The 15,308-nt window shown below is 38.6% G+C and overlaps 1 protein-coding gene across 12 annotated transcripts in view; it reads left to right on the plus strand.

The window, feature by feature from the left end:
- The window catches only part of MLLT10 (MLLT10 histone lysine methyltransferase DOT1L cofactor), a 218,368-nt gene that overhangs the window by 140,005 nt on the left and 63,055 nt on the right, over window positions 1-15,308 (plus strand). For 10 of the 12 annotated variants that reach the window (XM_032168098.2, XM_058432171.1, XM_032168176.2 and 7 more), the window contains 2 exons: window positions 3,437-3,692; window positions 6,334-6,903. In XM_032168098.2, the coding sequence (XP_032023989.1) occupies window positions 3,437-3,692; window positions 6,334-6,903 (826 nt within the window). Of the gene's footprint in view, window positions 1-1,904; window positions 2,041-3,436; window positions 3,693-6,333; window positions 6,904-15,308 lie in introns of all 12 variants that reach the window. The other 2 variants (XM_032168423.2, XM_058432187.1) reach the window with 2 other exon arrangements.

The raw sequence follows: 15,308 nt of genomic DNA on the forward strand, positions 1-15,308 counted from the left end.
CAATGAACATTTCTAATGCTCTTCTTTCTTTTTGGTATATTCACATTTCATTTATTATTTGCCTGAAATAGTTCTTTTAGTATTTTATTGTAGTGTTGGTCTGCTAGTGATTAGTTCTTTCAGCTTTTATATCCAAAAAAAGCCTTAATTTTGTATTTGTTTTAGAAAGATATTTTATAATAGCTGCCTGTTCAATTCTAAGTTGACAGTTTTTTCTTTTAGTACTCTCCTGTTTTCTAGATTGAATGTTTTCAGGGAAGATTTTGCTTTCATTCTTAATCTTTGTTTTTGGCATGTAAGACATCCTTAAGAAAAAAGAAAAGCCTGGTTTCTTGTAACATTTCCTCTTTATCATTGGTTTTTAATGATAAGCAATTTGATAATGAACTGAGTTCATTTACTTTTCTTCATATTTATTTTTCTTGGGGTTACTTGAGGTTCTTAAACTGTGGGTTTTTTCCATGAATTTTATAATTTTTCCTACTATTATTTCTTCAGTTTTGTCGGGATTTTTTGTTCGTTTGTTTTGATCCTCCCATTCTTTTTGAGTATTCTAGTATCATGTAAATTAGGCTACTTAAGTTTGTTCTACAGCTCACTGTTATTTTATTTTTTTTAATGTACTCATTCTTTTGGTGATTTATGTTGGGTAGTTTACATGTTGTAGTCTCAAGGTTGGCTTGGTACGAAGTTTGTGGTTTTTATGGGACACTTGAATAGTACATAATTTTATTTTAAAATTCTAACCAGCACATTATGTTTTCTAATGGTTGAAGGCGTAGCACTTCTCGTCACCAATGTTATAGAGTCATTGTTTAATTTTGGATCTAGTTTTACATTTTTATTTGAAGTAAATAATTTTTGTTCCCACTTAATGCTATTGTGTAGGTATATTGGTGTTGCAGCTTATCTTAGGACTAATAGTTAGCCATGAAATAAAAATGACGTGTATTCTGAATTAGCCTTTTAAAAGATTAAGTTGCCTGTAAATCACAATGTAGAACAAAGTATTTATGCAGCACTTCAGAGACTCTCAATACAGCCAAATACAGAAAAGAACAACAACAAAAAAAGAACTTATATTTTTCAGTAGAGCACCAAATGAAGTAGTTTGCATTTTGTGGTCCAATTTGCATTAAAAATAAATATTATTATATACAAGAATTACACTCAGAGCAGTGAGATGTTCATACTATGATAGACATTTAGAATACAAAAGTGAGGAAACAAGATTTTGTGAATTTAGTCTTGGGCTTACTCATAGTGTGTCTTTCAGCCATCTCCCACCTCCCTCTGGTCTCCTTTTACCTGTCTTTTCTTCGATTTTGAGTTGATCGTTGTCTATTTATAATGGAATTCCCTAGTGCCATATTGTCCCAACAGCACATTATGGAACAAGTACTTTTAAAATCACTTTTAAACGTGGAATTAAAATAGAGGTTTCTCTTTGAATGAACCCTGCATTGCCTTAGTTGGTGTCATTATGTATAATTTAAAAATTGTTAACATCTAAAGCTAAAATTCATTTTTTTTCACATTAAGACTGATTATGTTCTGAAACGTAGGTTTGGACATTTTAAAAATGTTCCGTTACGGTTTTAATATGATTTTTTGTCACTGAAATTTGATTGTTTTATTGCTCTGTAATACTGTTTCTTCCAAATGTCATGTTTTCATGGGTTTTTCTGGACAGATTTATACTTGAGGGTTTGAGCAAGGATGTTCTGTTAAATAAGTGGGAAAAATGACCATCTCTAATGTAGATTGTCATGTGGAAGTGAATAGTGTATTTCCATTTGTAGTACTCTACCCAATTTTCTCTCCATTCTTTATTTGATACATGAGCAAAAATACGAGTGAAGAACACCACTGTGTTTTCTTAGATGACTTTTAAACTTCACTAGGTCATGCAAGGATCAGATGTGAGAGGAATGGAGAACCTCAGGATCAACTCAAGTAATTGGAAAAAGTATTTGAAAAATGAGGTGGGGTGGTTTCCAAATTGACCTGCCCAGCATGGAAAAGGTTCATATTTCTAAAGTAAGCCATGAAGTTTTATCAGCTTAAATGTAATTGGTTTGTAAAATGGGATTTTTTTTTTCCTTTTAAACTTACTTTGAAACGTTTGTTCTTGTTTGTGGATTATAGTTTGTTAGAATAGTGGAGTACTTTGTTTTTATGAAATATTTCTTCTATTTAATGATGAATGTCCGTTATTGGCACTGAGATGATGGGGGCTGGGGATGGCAACAGGGTGACAGAAAAGCAGCAAGATTTGGTTTTCCAAACACTTAATTTCTTCTCTTATTCCTCTTTTTGAAATTGTTTTTGCTAAAAATGCCAGCCATTTTGAAGCTTGATTTTATTGTCATGTTCTCGTTTTTCGTATTCATCTGATTGTTTGTGTTGAGTGGTGGCTGTATGTGGGAAAATTCACTTTTGCATATTTTCAGATTTTTTTCATTTTTATGGCAGAGATTTTAGATAGATAGAATAAAAAAGTATTCACTTATCCAACAAAAATTTAGTGCTGATTATGTAGCAAGCACTTAGTGAACTTTATGCTGTGCATGCCTCAGATACTTTAGTGAACTTAATGGCAACATCAAAACCTTTGCCCTTATGGACTTTATAAACCTTTGATTTCAAAACATGGTGATAAATGTGCATCTGGTATAATACACTTTCATGTAGTCATTTTATTCGCCATTATTTGGGTATACCTTGTCTTAAAAATGATTGCTAAAACTGGAAACTATACAAATCTTCATCTTTTTTCCTTAACAAATGCAGATCAAGGGAATGATTGAGAACCACTTTTAGGGATAGTTATAAAATCTTACCTTTGCGATATATAACTTTTTCCTCAACATAACAATTGGAAAAATGATTTCTGTTTCAAATCTTTCTTTTTTTTGCAAAGGGGCCCTCACCTGAATTCCTTAAAAAGTTTTGCTCTGTCCTACTAGCCTTATAAACTCATGGATATGGTCCTCTAATGGATTTGTAGCACCTTAGTTCCCTTATTGTCACCTTCCTGTGTTGAACACTAAAGCTTATTTTAATTTCATGTCTAGGAAGTGTAGACATTGTTAAAAAAAAAAATGATGTTGCTTGACAAGTGAGTATTTTCAGTATTACTGTGTGTCAGTTCATAAATATAACTAATACATACTTTTACAAGTTGTTGCAATTTGATCCTGAAACAGCCATCTTTAAATTATCTACGCTTTTTCTTTTGTTTTCTTTTTTTTTAAAGTAATTATAATAGACTTAAATTGTTTTTAGATGATTTTCTTAGGTGAACTGACTTATTTTTAGAACAGAAACTTTGTGTTTATTCTGCAAGCTCTTCTTATTAATGTGGCACCCATTGTTTTCTGTAACTAAAATGTAATCAACTCTTTTTCCTTCCCTTTTTGAATCAAAATGTTAGACTTACACAAGCACTAGCAACAGCTCTATATCTGGATCATTGAAGCGCTTGGAAGATACTACTGCACGATTTACAAATGCAAATTTCCAGGAAGTCTCTGCACACACCTCTAGTGGAAAAGATGTTTCAGAGACTAGAGGGTCAGAGGGCAAAGGGAAGAAATCTTCAGCTCACAGCTCAGGTCAAAGGGGAAGAAAGCCTGGTGGTGGAAGAAATCCAGGAACAACTGTGTCAGCAGCTAGCCCTTTTCCTCAAGGTATTAGTGATGTTTTAGTTAAAATACTTGTCTTTAAGATGGTTAATAATAGTTATGCTTTGTAAAAGAATTGTTTTTTTTTGAACTTATAACTAATGGATGTTCTAGATTATTATATGATTAGTTGCTGTAGTAAGATTACTTTAAAGATAGTGTTTCCTATTAAATTTTTTTAATAGGTACTTTTTCTTTCCTTTTATAATATGATTTGTGCTTCCAGAATTGAATTGTAATTTTAATGTTTAACTAGATATGGAATAATGCTTAAAATTGGGGAGAAAAGTAATAAAAGTCGGAGCTTTGCTTTGAGTTCTGTAGAACAGTCCTTCTTTTTGTTTGAGACAGAATCTCGCTCTGTTGCCTGGGCTGGAGTGCAGTGGCGCGATCTCGGCTCACTGCAACCTCCGCCTCTCAGGTTCAAGTGATTCTTGTGCCTCGGCCTCTTCAGTAGCTGGGATTACAGGTGCATGCCACCATGCCTGGCCAGTTTTTGTATTTTAGTAGAGATGGGATTTCACCATGTTGGCCAGGCTGGTCTCGAACTGCTGACCTCAGGTGATCCTCCTGCCTTGGCCTCCCAAAGTGCTAGGATTACAGGTGTGAGACACTGTTCCTGGCGTCTTTTCCATAAATGTTTTTTATTTATATTTCCTAAACATTAAAAACAATGAAGGTTGGCCTGGCATCGTGGCTCACATCTATAATCCTAGCAGTTTGTGATGCTGAGGCGGGCAGAACTCTTGAGGCCAGCTTGGGCAACGTGGTAAGACCCCACCTCTACAAAAAATTTAAAAATTAGCTGGGTGTGAACTGGGCACAGTGGCTCATGCCTGTAATCCCAGTATTTTATGAGGCTCAGTCAGGTGGACCCTCTGAGCTTAGAGGTTGGAGACCAGCCTAGGCAACATGGCAAAACCCTGTCTCTCTAAAAAATACAAAATTAGCCAGGCATGGTGGCACATGCCTATAGTCCCAGCTACTTCAGAGGCCGAGGTGGGAGGATTGCTTGAGCCGAGGAGGCTGAGGCTGCAGTGAGCTGAGATTGCACTACTGCATTCCAGCCTGGGTGACAGAGTGAGACCCTGTCTCCTTGGACAGGCAAACAAAATTAGCCAGGCTTGGTGATGTCTGCCTGTGGCCCCAGCTCCTCAGGAGGCTAAAGTGCGAGGATTGCTTGACCCGGGGTGGTTGAAGCTACAGTGAGCCGTGATTGTGCCACTGCACTCCAGCCTAGGCGACAGGACAAGACCCTGCCTCAAAAAACAAACAAAAAACCAAAAGCAAACAATAAAACCCACTAAATAAATAAATACAATCAAGGTTTACATTTTTTAGTAGATAAACAAATACTGGACAATTTTTAGGGGATTTAGATAGGTCTCAGTAAATAAGTTGTTGATTAATAATGCATTTGTTATAAAGTTTGAAGTTTAACAGGTTAACACACTAACCTGTTTTCTAGGTTTTGTGTGTGTGTGTGTGTGTGTGTGTGTGTGTGTGTGTGTGTGTGTGTTTTCAGACAGGGCCTTGCTTTGTTGCCCAGGCTGGAGGGCAATCGTGTGATCATGGCTCACTGCAAGGTTGACCTGCTGGGCTCAAGCATTCTTCCCGCTTCAGACCCTCAATTAGCTTTTGCCTCCACCTTTGTCTGCCAAGTAGATGGGACCACAAGCATGCGTCACCATGCCCAGCTCATTTTTAAGTTTTTTGTAGAGACGGGTTCAGCCTCCTGAGTAGCTGGGATTAGAGGCATGCGCCACCACGCCCGGCTTGTTTTTGTATTTTTAGTAGAGTCGGGGTTTCACCATGTTGGTCAGGCTGGTCTCGAACTCCTGACCTCTCATGATCCTCCTGCTTCGGCCTCCCAAAGTGCTGAGATTACAGGCATGCGCCACTGCACCCAGCCTAAGGTTCTTATATCTTAGAATGGTATGGTGGGGTACTGATGTTCTTTAAAGAAAGAATAAGCAGTGGTGGCTGATTTCTTTATGAAGTTCCATGAAAATTGGATTGGGAGAATGTGAGGTATAGATTAGATTCCATATGATCATTATTTTGTCAAATCCATTTTCTATTGTGGTAGATTCAGCTGAACTATAACAATCACTGGTATGTCCTAAAGTTAAAACTTAGTACTCATAACCTAGGAAACATCTTAAGTTCTTATTGTATATTGGGAACATTTTCAATCATACCTTCAATATTCAAAAAAGAAGTTCCCCTAGACATTTAGAGTCAGATTATAGTCTTGTTAGGTCTTGCATGACTGTGGAAAGGAGACTACTGTTCTTTAGTCCTTCCTCAGGCATACATGAGGTGTTTGGGGGAGAATTGCAGAATGTTGCTGTGGCAAAAGGTAGGTGAAATAAAGCACATCTTATATCTTAACAATTATTTAAGTAATAGCTTGCAATTCCACAGTAAACATTTAATACCATCTGTAAAATGACACATATTTTTAAAGGTAATTTTGGGGATAAATTTGACAAGTCTTAATATATTGATGTCCTAAGTGTTGTAGTTAATTTTTTTAACTCTTTAATGATTGTGTCATGTCTGCTGCTTATGGGAACTTTAGCATCCAATTTTTCTGTTCCCACCCCCCGCCCCAACCTTTTTTTTTTTTTTTTTTAAACTACAGGCAGTTTTTCAGGAACTCCAGGCAGTGTAAAATCATCTTCTGGAAGTTCAGTGCAGTCTCCCCAGGATTTCCTGAGCTTTACAGACTCAGATCTGCGTAATGACAGTTACTCTCACTCCCAACAGTCATCAACAACCAAAGATGTACATAAAGGAGAGTCTGGAAGCCAGGAAGGGGGGGTAAATAGTTTTAGTACCTTAATTGGCCTCCCTTCAACCTCAGCTGTTACTTCACAGCCTAAAAGCTTTGAAAATTCACCTGGAGATTTGGGTAATTCCAGCCTTCCTACAGCAGGATATAAGCGGGCTCAAACTTCTGGCATAGAAGAAGAAACTGTAAAGGAAAAGAAAAGGAAAGGAAATAAACAAAGTAAGCATGGGCCTGGTAGACCCAAAGGAAACAAAAATCAAGAGAATGTTTCTCATCTCTCAGTTTCTTCTGCTTCACCAACATCATCTGTAGCATCAGCTGCAGGAAGCATAACAAGCTCTAGTCTGCAGAAATCTCCTACATTGCTCAGGAATGGAAGTTTACAGAGCCTCAGTGTTGGCTCATCTCCAGTTGGTTCAGGTAGGGGTTTGCCTATTATTTTTCTCCTTCACTCCCACCACCTCCCTTCTTCTGTCTCAAAACGTTTTCAACTGTTGTTATGATAATACTTGGAATTAATAAATGACAAAGTGAAATTTCTCAGTTTTTAAATTTTCAAATGGAAAATACAAAAATATCTTAAAGTCTTAGATGATTTGGTTTTTGGGAAAGATGTTCAGCACTAATTTGATTTTACTTAATTAAATGTAGGCTAAACAATCTATTGGTCATTCATTACTTACAAAACACTTAGAATTTATTTCCTGTTTTTGTTTCACCTGCACAGTATTTTTAAAAAAAAAAAAAAAATGCAGAATTTACATTTAGGGTGTGAGAGTTTTTACCCTTTGGTTTTTGTTTTGTTTTGAGCTCCCTTTCTCTAAACTTCAATTTTAGTCATCATTTTCTAAACGACTCCTCACACAGATATTACTTGAATTACCCTATCCTGAGACATTTTTATATCAGTGATAAATGATTTTAATTTATAGAATCTAGCAGTCACATTTTATTTCAGGAGATACCTGAAATGATTTAATTTTGTTTTCAAATATACTTCATGATTTTACCATTCTTTTTATTATAAGACAAGTGAGTTGATATACATTGTTATTCACACCATTGGGATGTTTCTGTAACTTGAAATTTGTATTATGAATGTTATTTTCAATTTTTAAAAATTTCTTCAAATTGCATGCTTTTAGACAGACCCTTAACAGTTGATGTTAACTGAAATGTCAGCATTTATCTTTTAAATTGCATCTTGAATTTAAGATAAATGGTTTTCAATATATGTTGAAACCTTTCTTCTAGTTTTAGATTTCTGATTGTTGAAATAACAAGAATTTAGCTAAGATAAATTATTATGGATTGTATTTGTTCTATTAGTTGGTGGCAAGGGTAGGTAGGAAATGGTATGGAAAAATGATACAATTTAACAAAGAATGTTCATGTTTATTTTATAAATACAAAATTTCAGATTGTTTTAATAGTTGTGAATACACAGCAGTAACTTCAGTAAACAAACATAAAAAAGACCAGTCCAAGAGAGAGAATATCATATGTAAAGGTCAGATGTGAGAAATAGTAACAATAACTGTGATTTGTTATGTGCCAGTTCTGTTAATATTTATTTTCTCATTTAACAACAGTTATGAGATGTCCTCATTTTACAGCTGGTAACACTGAGGCTTTGAAAGGTAAAATAAGGTACCCAAGATCACATAGCCAGGAGTTTCTTTGTATTCAGAAATGAGTGGAATCTCTAGAAGCTTAATGCTTCTAGAGATTCTAGAGCAGGATTTATCAATGTTAGCGTTATTGACAATTTGGATGGGACAAGTCTTCATGTTAATGTAGTGCAGGATATTTACCAGAATCCCCAGTCCCTGCCCCCTACAGGCCAAGAGCATCATCACACGCTCCCTTCCCACAGTGGGAATAAAAAATGTCTCCAAACATTGTTTAATGTGTTAAATGTGTCCAGGGGACCAAAACTACCTCTGGTTGAGGCTCACTGTTTTAGAGGGGGAAAGTATGTATATAAATTGTAGTTAGAAAGAAGTTCATAGAAAAGGTTTAAATATATTGCATATTTGAATGTATGCTTTTATTTATATGTTTCCTTTGAAACTAGAAGGGCTTAGCAGTAAGCCCCCTTGTCACAAAAAGTACCTTTAGACAAATTTAATCAAAAAATTGAATTTCTCTTCATTTTTGGCAAGAGGTGTAGTAATCAATCACATGAGTACCTTACCAAGAAAATAAAGCCTAGATTTGCTTTTGTGGGGAGACCTCTTCACTGATTTTCTGTAGTTAGGAAGCATAGTCTGGGAATTTCTAAATTTCAGAAATTACATTGGAATGCTTATTTGAAACACGTCTTCAAATTAATAAAATTAAGATACTGATTTACATCCCTGAAAATATTTTCCTATCTGTTACAGATTTGGGGAGATGTTAGGTGTGAGGAATAGTGTTTCTCATAGGATGATTGCTTTCAGAGGGCAGTGTTTGTGGTGCTCCTGTGGCAGAAAAAAAGGATTCGTATCGCTTACCTTACCATTAGGTAAACATAGTAAGTTAGGGGGAATTCTTGTAAATATTAGTTCACAAAAATAAATAACCTAAGAAATTTATCTGCCAAGAAATTTTTAAAACGTTGTGTTTAAAAATTACTCTGGGGCAGCCGGGCACAGTGGCTCACGCTTGTAATCTCAGCACTTTGGGAGGCTGAGGCGGGCGGATCACGAGGTCAGGAGATGGAGACCACGGTGAAACCCTATCTCTACTAAAAATACAAAAAAGTAGCCGAGCATGGTGGCGGGTGCCTGTAGTCCCAGCTACTTGGAGAGGCTGAGGCAGGAGAATGGCGTGAACCTGAGAGGCGGAGCTCTCAGTGAGCCGAGATCACACCACTGCACTCCAGCCTGGGTGACAGAGTGAGACTCCGTCTCAAAAAAAAAAAAAAAAAAAAAATTACTCTGGGGCTGGGCATGGTGACTCACGCCTGTAATCCCAGGCCGAGGTGGGCGGGTCACTTGAGGTCAAGAGATTGAGACAGTCCTGGCCAACATGGTGAAACCTGGTCTCTGCTAAAAATACAAAAATTAGCTGGGCGTGGTGGCACGCACCTGTAGTCCCAGCTACTAGAGAGGCTGAGGCAGGAGAATCGCTTAAACCCGGGAGGCAGAAGTTGCAGTGAGCCGAGATCTGGCCACTGCACTCCAGCCTGGGAGACAGAGTGAGACTCCATCTCAAAAAAAAAAAATTACTCTGAAGATATTTTATGTCTTGTTAAAGCTATAATCATGGAATAAGATTACTGAAAACTATTTGAGATATATTCTTTAGTTTTATATATGTTAATAAACATTTTAGGACTTAGTGCAGAACATTTATTGATAATAGTAAAAAGAGTATCCTTATCTAGAAGAGGCTTGGCTTCATGCGCTGCTTTAGTCATAATAAGTTAAGAATTGCTAACTGTTGATGAACACTTAGTATGTGCCACACACTGTGTTAAGCAGTTAATAAGCATTAAGTGTTATTATATAGGACAAGAAACTGAGACAGAATTCTCTTAGGTTTTAAGAGATGGAGATATGCATTTTCCCTGGGTCCAGGGCCATTTGATTAGACAGTTCAACAGATGTTTGCTGATGAGGTTCTAACACCACACTAGTGTAATCTCAGTCATACTTTAAGCAAAGAGATCCCTGAACAAATTTGAACCAATAATTTAACTTTCAGCAATAGTGTTTCTTATTGGTATGAAAAGTTAATTTTTCCTTCGGACTAATTTGAAATTGAGAAATCATTTAGTAATTGTGGCAACAAGAAGCTTCCCCCCATATAATAAATAAGTAGGAAGGAGAAAATGTATACAGTCATCCTTTGGCATCCACAGGGAATTGGTTCCAGGACCTCCTGCAAATAAATACCAAAGTCCAAGATGCTCAAGTTCCTGTTATAAAATGTCATAGTATTTTCATATAACCTATGCACATCTTCCTGTGTACTTAAATCATTCATTTCTAGATTTCTTATAATACCTAGTATCATGTAAATGCTATGCAAATAGTTGTTATACTATATTGCTTAGGGAATCATGACAGGAAAAAAAGTCTGTACACATTCAGTACAGACTCAATTTTTTCCTCCAAATATTTTCTATACAAGGGTGGTTGAATCCCCAGATGTGGAATCCCACAGACACAGAAGACAACTGTATTATGTATTACATCATCACAAGTTGTTTTTCATGATGCTGTTTTTAAAAGATTGACTTTCTTGAATGACAGGTTGATAATTTAGTAATGTCGAAGATGACCTTTGTAAGCACCTGTTGGTTAAACTATAACATTCACTATAATACTAACTCCTGAGGCTAGGGGCTATTTCTGACATACACCACTGTATCCCCACTTCCAGCACAGTGCTTTGGACATAGTAAATGTTAAACATCATTTTAAAAAATGAATGAATACCATTAGTTGTCTCATGAGTGTATGTCATGTGGTTAGAAGTATCCTGTATGATTTTGTACTTGCCCTCTGAGTGTTTATAGCTAAGCTGTAAGACAAATTACTTTATTTGTGAAGCTTTTCTTTTCTCTTTTCTTTTCTTTCTCTTTCTCTTTCTCTTTCTCTTTCTTTTCGAGTTGGTCTTGCTCTATTGACCAGGCTACAGTGTAGTGGCCCGATCTCGGCTCACTGCCACCTCTGCCTCCTGAGTTCAAGCAGTTCCCCTGCCTCAGCCTCCCTAGTAGCTGGGACTACAGGTGTGCGCCACCACGCTCAGCTAATTTTTGTATTTTTTTCTTTTTGTATATGCTTTTATTTTTCCGTGATTACAAACACAACTGAATATCAAATGCACAAAGTAAGAATTATACGGGGAAAAAAATCAGATACGTTCATATATATATCACCTTTTCAAGGCTATTTCCATCCAGAATAACCTTGGTTTTCCAGGGCCAATAGAAGTCACAAAATCGCCTTTAGTCAAATTTGTGTGTTTGCTTTCTTCTATAATTCCAATACCTCCACCATCAAGGACTTGAGATAGCTGCCAAGGTGTTATATAATCAGTGCCAGTGTCTTCATTCATTCTACCACGAAGGCTGTCACTTCACACTTGGAATGTTGCACAGCAGCCGGGCAGAGGCGCTCCTCACATCGCAGACGGGGCGGCGGGGCAGAGGTGCTCCTCACTTCCCAGACAGGGCAGCCAGGCAGAGGTGCTCCTCACTTCCTAGATGGGGTGGCGGCCGGGCAGAGGCGCTCCTCACATCCCAGACAATGGGCGGCCGGGCAGAAATGCCCCTCACTTCCCAGACGGGGCGGGCGGGCAGAGGCCTCCTCACTTCCCAGACGATGGGCGGCCGGGCAGAGGTGCTCCTCACTTCCCAGACGGGGTGGCCGGGCAGAGGTGCTCCTCACTTCCCAGACGGGGCGGCCGGGCAGAGGCGCTCCTCACTTCCCAGACGGGGCGGCCGGGCAGAGGCGCTCCTCACTTCTCAGACGATGGGCGGCTGGGCAGAGGCGCTCCTCACTTCTCAGACGATGGGCGGCCGGGCAGAGGCGCTCCTCACTTCCCAGACGGGGCGGCCAGGCAGAGGCGCTCCTTACATCCCAGACGATGGGCGGCCAGGCAGAGGCGCTCCTCACTTCCCAGACGGGGTGGCGGCCGGGCAGAGGCTGTAATCTTAGCACTTTGGGAAACCAAAGCGGGCGGCTAGGAGGTGGAGGTTGTAGCAAGCCGAGATCACGCCACTGCACTCCAGCCTGGGCAACATTGAGCATTGAGTGAGCGAGACTCCGTCTGTAATCCCAGCACTTCGGGAGGCCGAGGCGGGCAGATCACTCGAGGTCGGGAGTTGGAGACCAGCCTGGCCAACACGGCGAAACCCCGTCTCCACCAAAAATACAAAAACCAGCCAGGCGTGGTGGTATGCGCCAGCAATCCCAGGCACTTGGCAGGCCGAGGCAGGAGAATCACGGGAGCCCGAGGCAGGGAGGTTCCAGTGAGCCGAGATGATGCCGCCGCACCCCAGCCTGGGCAACAGAGGGAGACCATCTCAACAAAAACGGAAGGAAGGAAGGAAGCAAGGGAGGGAGGGAGGAAGGAAGAAAGGAAGGAAGCTAATTTTTGTATTTTTAATAGAGACAGGGTTTCACCATGTTGGCCAGGATGGTCTCCATCTCTTGACCTCATGATCCACCTGCCTCAGCCTGGCAAAATGCTGGGATTACAGGTGTGAGCCACTGGGCCCGGCTATTTTTAAAGCTTTTCATGTAGTAGTAATTTTGCCAGTTTATGATGAAAAGTATTATTAAGTTGGAAAGGATCATGGAGACGTTGAATTGTACTTTGAAGTAGACAGAAGACGAAGGCCAACATTACCTGAAAAGAAAGTAAAGGTCTGTTTGAGGGAAAAGCCTAATAGGAACAGGAAGCTTGTGTTTGTGGCACTGTGAAGGTAATGTTTATAGGGTAGGATGGGTTCATTGAGAGATTAATGCCAGACTGAAGAAATCAAACTGATAAGCTAATGATCTTTTTCTTAAAATAACTATTCTGGCTAGTTACCATTATTAAAGAATTTCATTAATGGATGGAAAAGAAAAAAATGCTGTCTCATTCAGCTTAGCAATGCTAATATAATCTCTTATTTGAGTACATTTAAGTTTCTTAGGAACTCTTTACTCTCTCGTTTGATCCTTGGAACAGCCTTGTGAAATAGGACAGCTCCTATTGATGTTGTTATTTCTCCTTTACAACTAGGATTTAAAGCAGGAGTAGAGTCAGGTTCTAATGTGATTCCCTCTTGAAATTATTGGCTAAAAGCATCACATTTAATAGTAATCAAAATTCTCTCATGAGATGTTCAAATTGTAGCAGAGTACATTTTTTTCTGAGAACTGTAGGTCAAATTAGAGTAGAAGCCTAGAAAACACCTATAAAATGTTTAATTCAGAGTTTAGATTCTAAAATTTGTATTATAGATGGAAGTGTGTCCTGATAAATGGCCTGTTTTATAGTGACTTGTACAAAATGGAAAATTAGTGTGTTTCTAAAAGTGATTTCTAAGAGTTTTAAGTTTGGGGCTTATAGGTTTTGTTCGTTTTTTGACTGAACTCTTTCCTACGTACATTTTTTTGGGTTCTGAACAGTTAGGGGCACGAGGTCTTTTGAAACATCAAAAACAGTTTTGGAAGAGTTGACAATCTGTCCTTTCCTCTTTGCTATTTATCTTCACCACATTACAAAAATTTATGATTTACTAAAGTGAAAGTTGAGAACATCTTTTTCTTCACTAAAACCATCTTGTTATTTTCTCTAAGAAAAGTCTGATATTCATTAACCCATTTATGCTGGAGGTTGCAGCTTTTTTTGTGTGAAAAATCAGACCTTGGTGATGACCTTGAGCAGTAGGAGATAAATAACTCCCACAAGCTTAGGTTCCAGTAATGGAACACGAGGCATAAAGAACTCAAATTGCAAGAGGTTGATGGTTTAGCATTCACTTCCTTTCTTGGGGCATACTGTGTCCTTTCAAAGTACAGGTCGAGTAACCTTTATTAAAAATTCTTGAGACCATAATGTTTAGAATTTCAGATTTTTGGGAGATTTTGGAATACTTGCATTATATATACTTAACCAGGTGAGCATCCCTAATCTGAAAATCTGAAATCCAAAATGCACCAATGAGCATGAGAGTCATGGGAGCACTCAAAAAGTTTTGGATTTTGGGGCTGTGTTTTTGGTTAAATAATATCCAAGGAATTCCCAGTTATCCCTCCTTTAAAAAATTTTTGCCAACAGTGTTAGTCATAAGGGAATATCAGTTGTTTCCAGGATTAGCAAACCCAGGTCCTTTGAGTCACAGCCTTGGTCCTAGTTTTATCAATTATTTTTCCCTCAGAAAGCCATATAGAAATTAATTTCTCATATTCTGAGCAGATTTTGCTTTTATTACTGTTTTATTCCTTGTTTTCTGCACCCTCTGCTTGTTCTTCTCGCTTGGGTGGAATAAAAGAGTAAGGGTAATAATGTCTTATTCATTTGTTATCTTTCTCTTTTCTTTTTTTTTTTTTGAGACCAAGTCTTGCTCTGTCACCCAGGCTGTAGTGCGGTGGCGCAATCTCGGCTCACTGAAACCTCTGTTTGTTCAAGCGATTCTTGTGCCTCAGCCTTGCAAGTAGCTCGGACTACAGGCACGCGCCACTGTGCCCGGCTAATTTTTGTATTTTTAGTAGAGATGGGGTTTCGCCATATTGGGCAGGCTGGTCTCAAACTCATGATCTCAAGTGCCCGCCTTGGCCTCTCAAAGTGCTGGGATTACAGGCGTGAGCCACCACACCCAGCCATCTTTCTCAAAAATGAATGGTTCAAGATAGTGAGCTGAGTATAACTTAATGAGTTTTATGCTGCTATATAAGTCATAATGTATTTATGGTCCAATATCAACTAAATTGTCATACTTAAATTGTGATTTCCATGTGAAAATAGTATTCAAATGTTTTTGGTAAACTCTTCCCATCTAATGAATGACCTAGACCTAGAGTGGTGGCTCACGTCTGTAATCCCAGCACTTTGGGAGGTCAAGGCAGGCAGATCACTTGAGGTCAGGAGTTCCAGACCAACCTGGCCAACATGGTGAAACCCTGTCTCTACTAAAAATACAAAAATTAGCTGGGCGTGGTGGCTTGTGCCTGTGGTCCCAGCTATTTGGGAGACTGAGGTGGGAGGATCACTTGAAGCCAGTGAGCCGAGATTGTGCCACTGCACTCCATCCTGGGCCACAGAGTGAGACTTTGTCTCAAAAAAAAAAAAAAAAAGATCTAAAGCATATTAGTGTATCATGTTGCTAATCGTAC

The sequence above is a fragment of the Hylobates moloch genome, unplaced genomic scaffold (assembly GCF_009828535.3).
Source record: "Hylobates moloch isolate HMO894 unplaced genomic scaffold, HMol_V3 SCAFFOLD_2, whole genome shotgun sequence".
In the NCBI taxonomy this organism is placed as follows: domain Eukaryota; kingdom Metazoa; phylum Chordata; class Mammalia; order Primates; family Hylobatidae; genus Hylobates; species Hylobates moloch.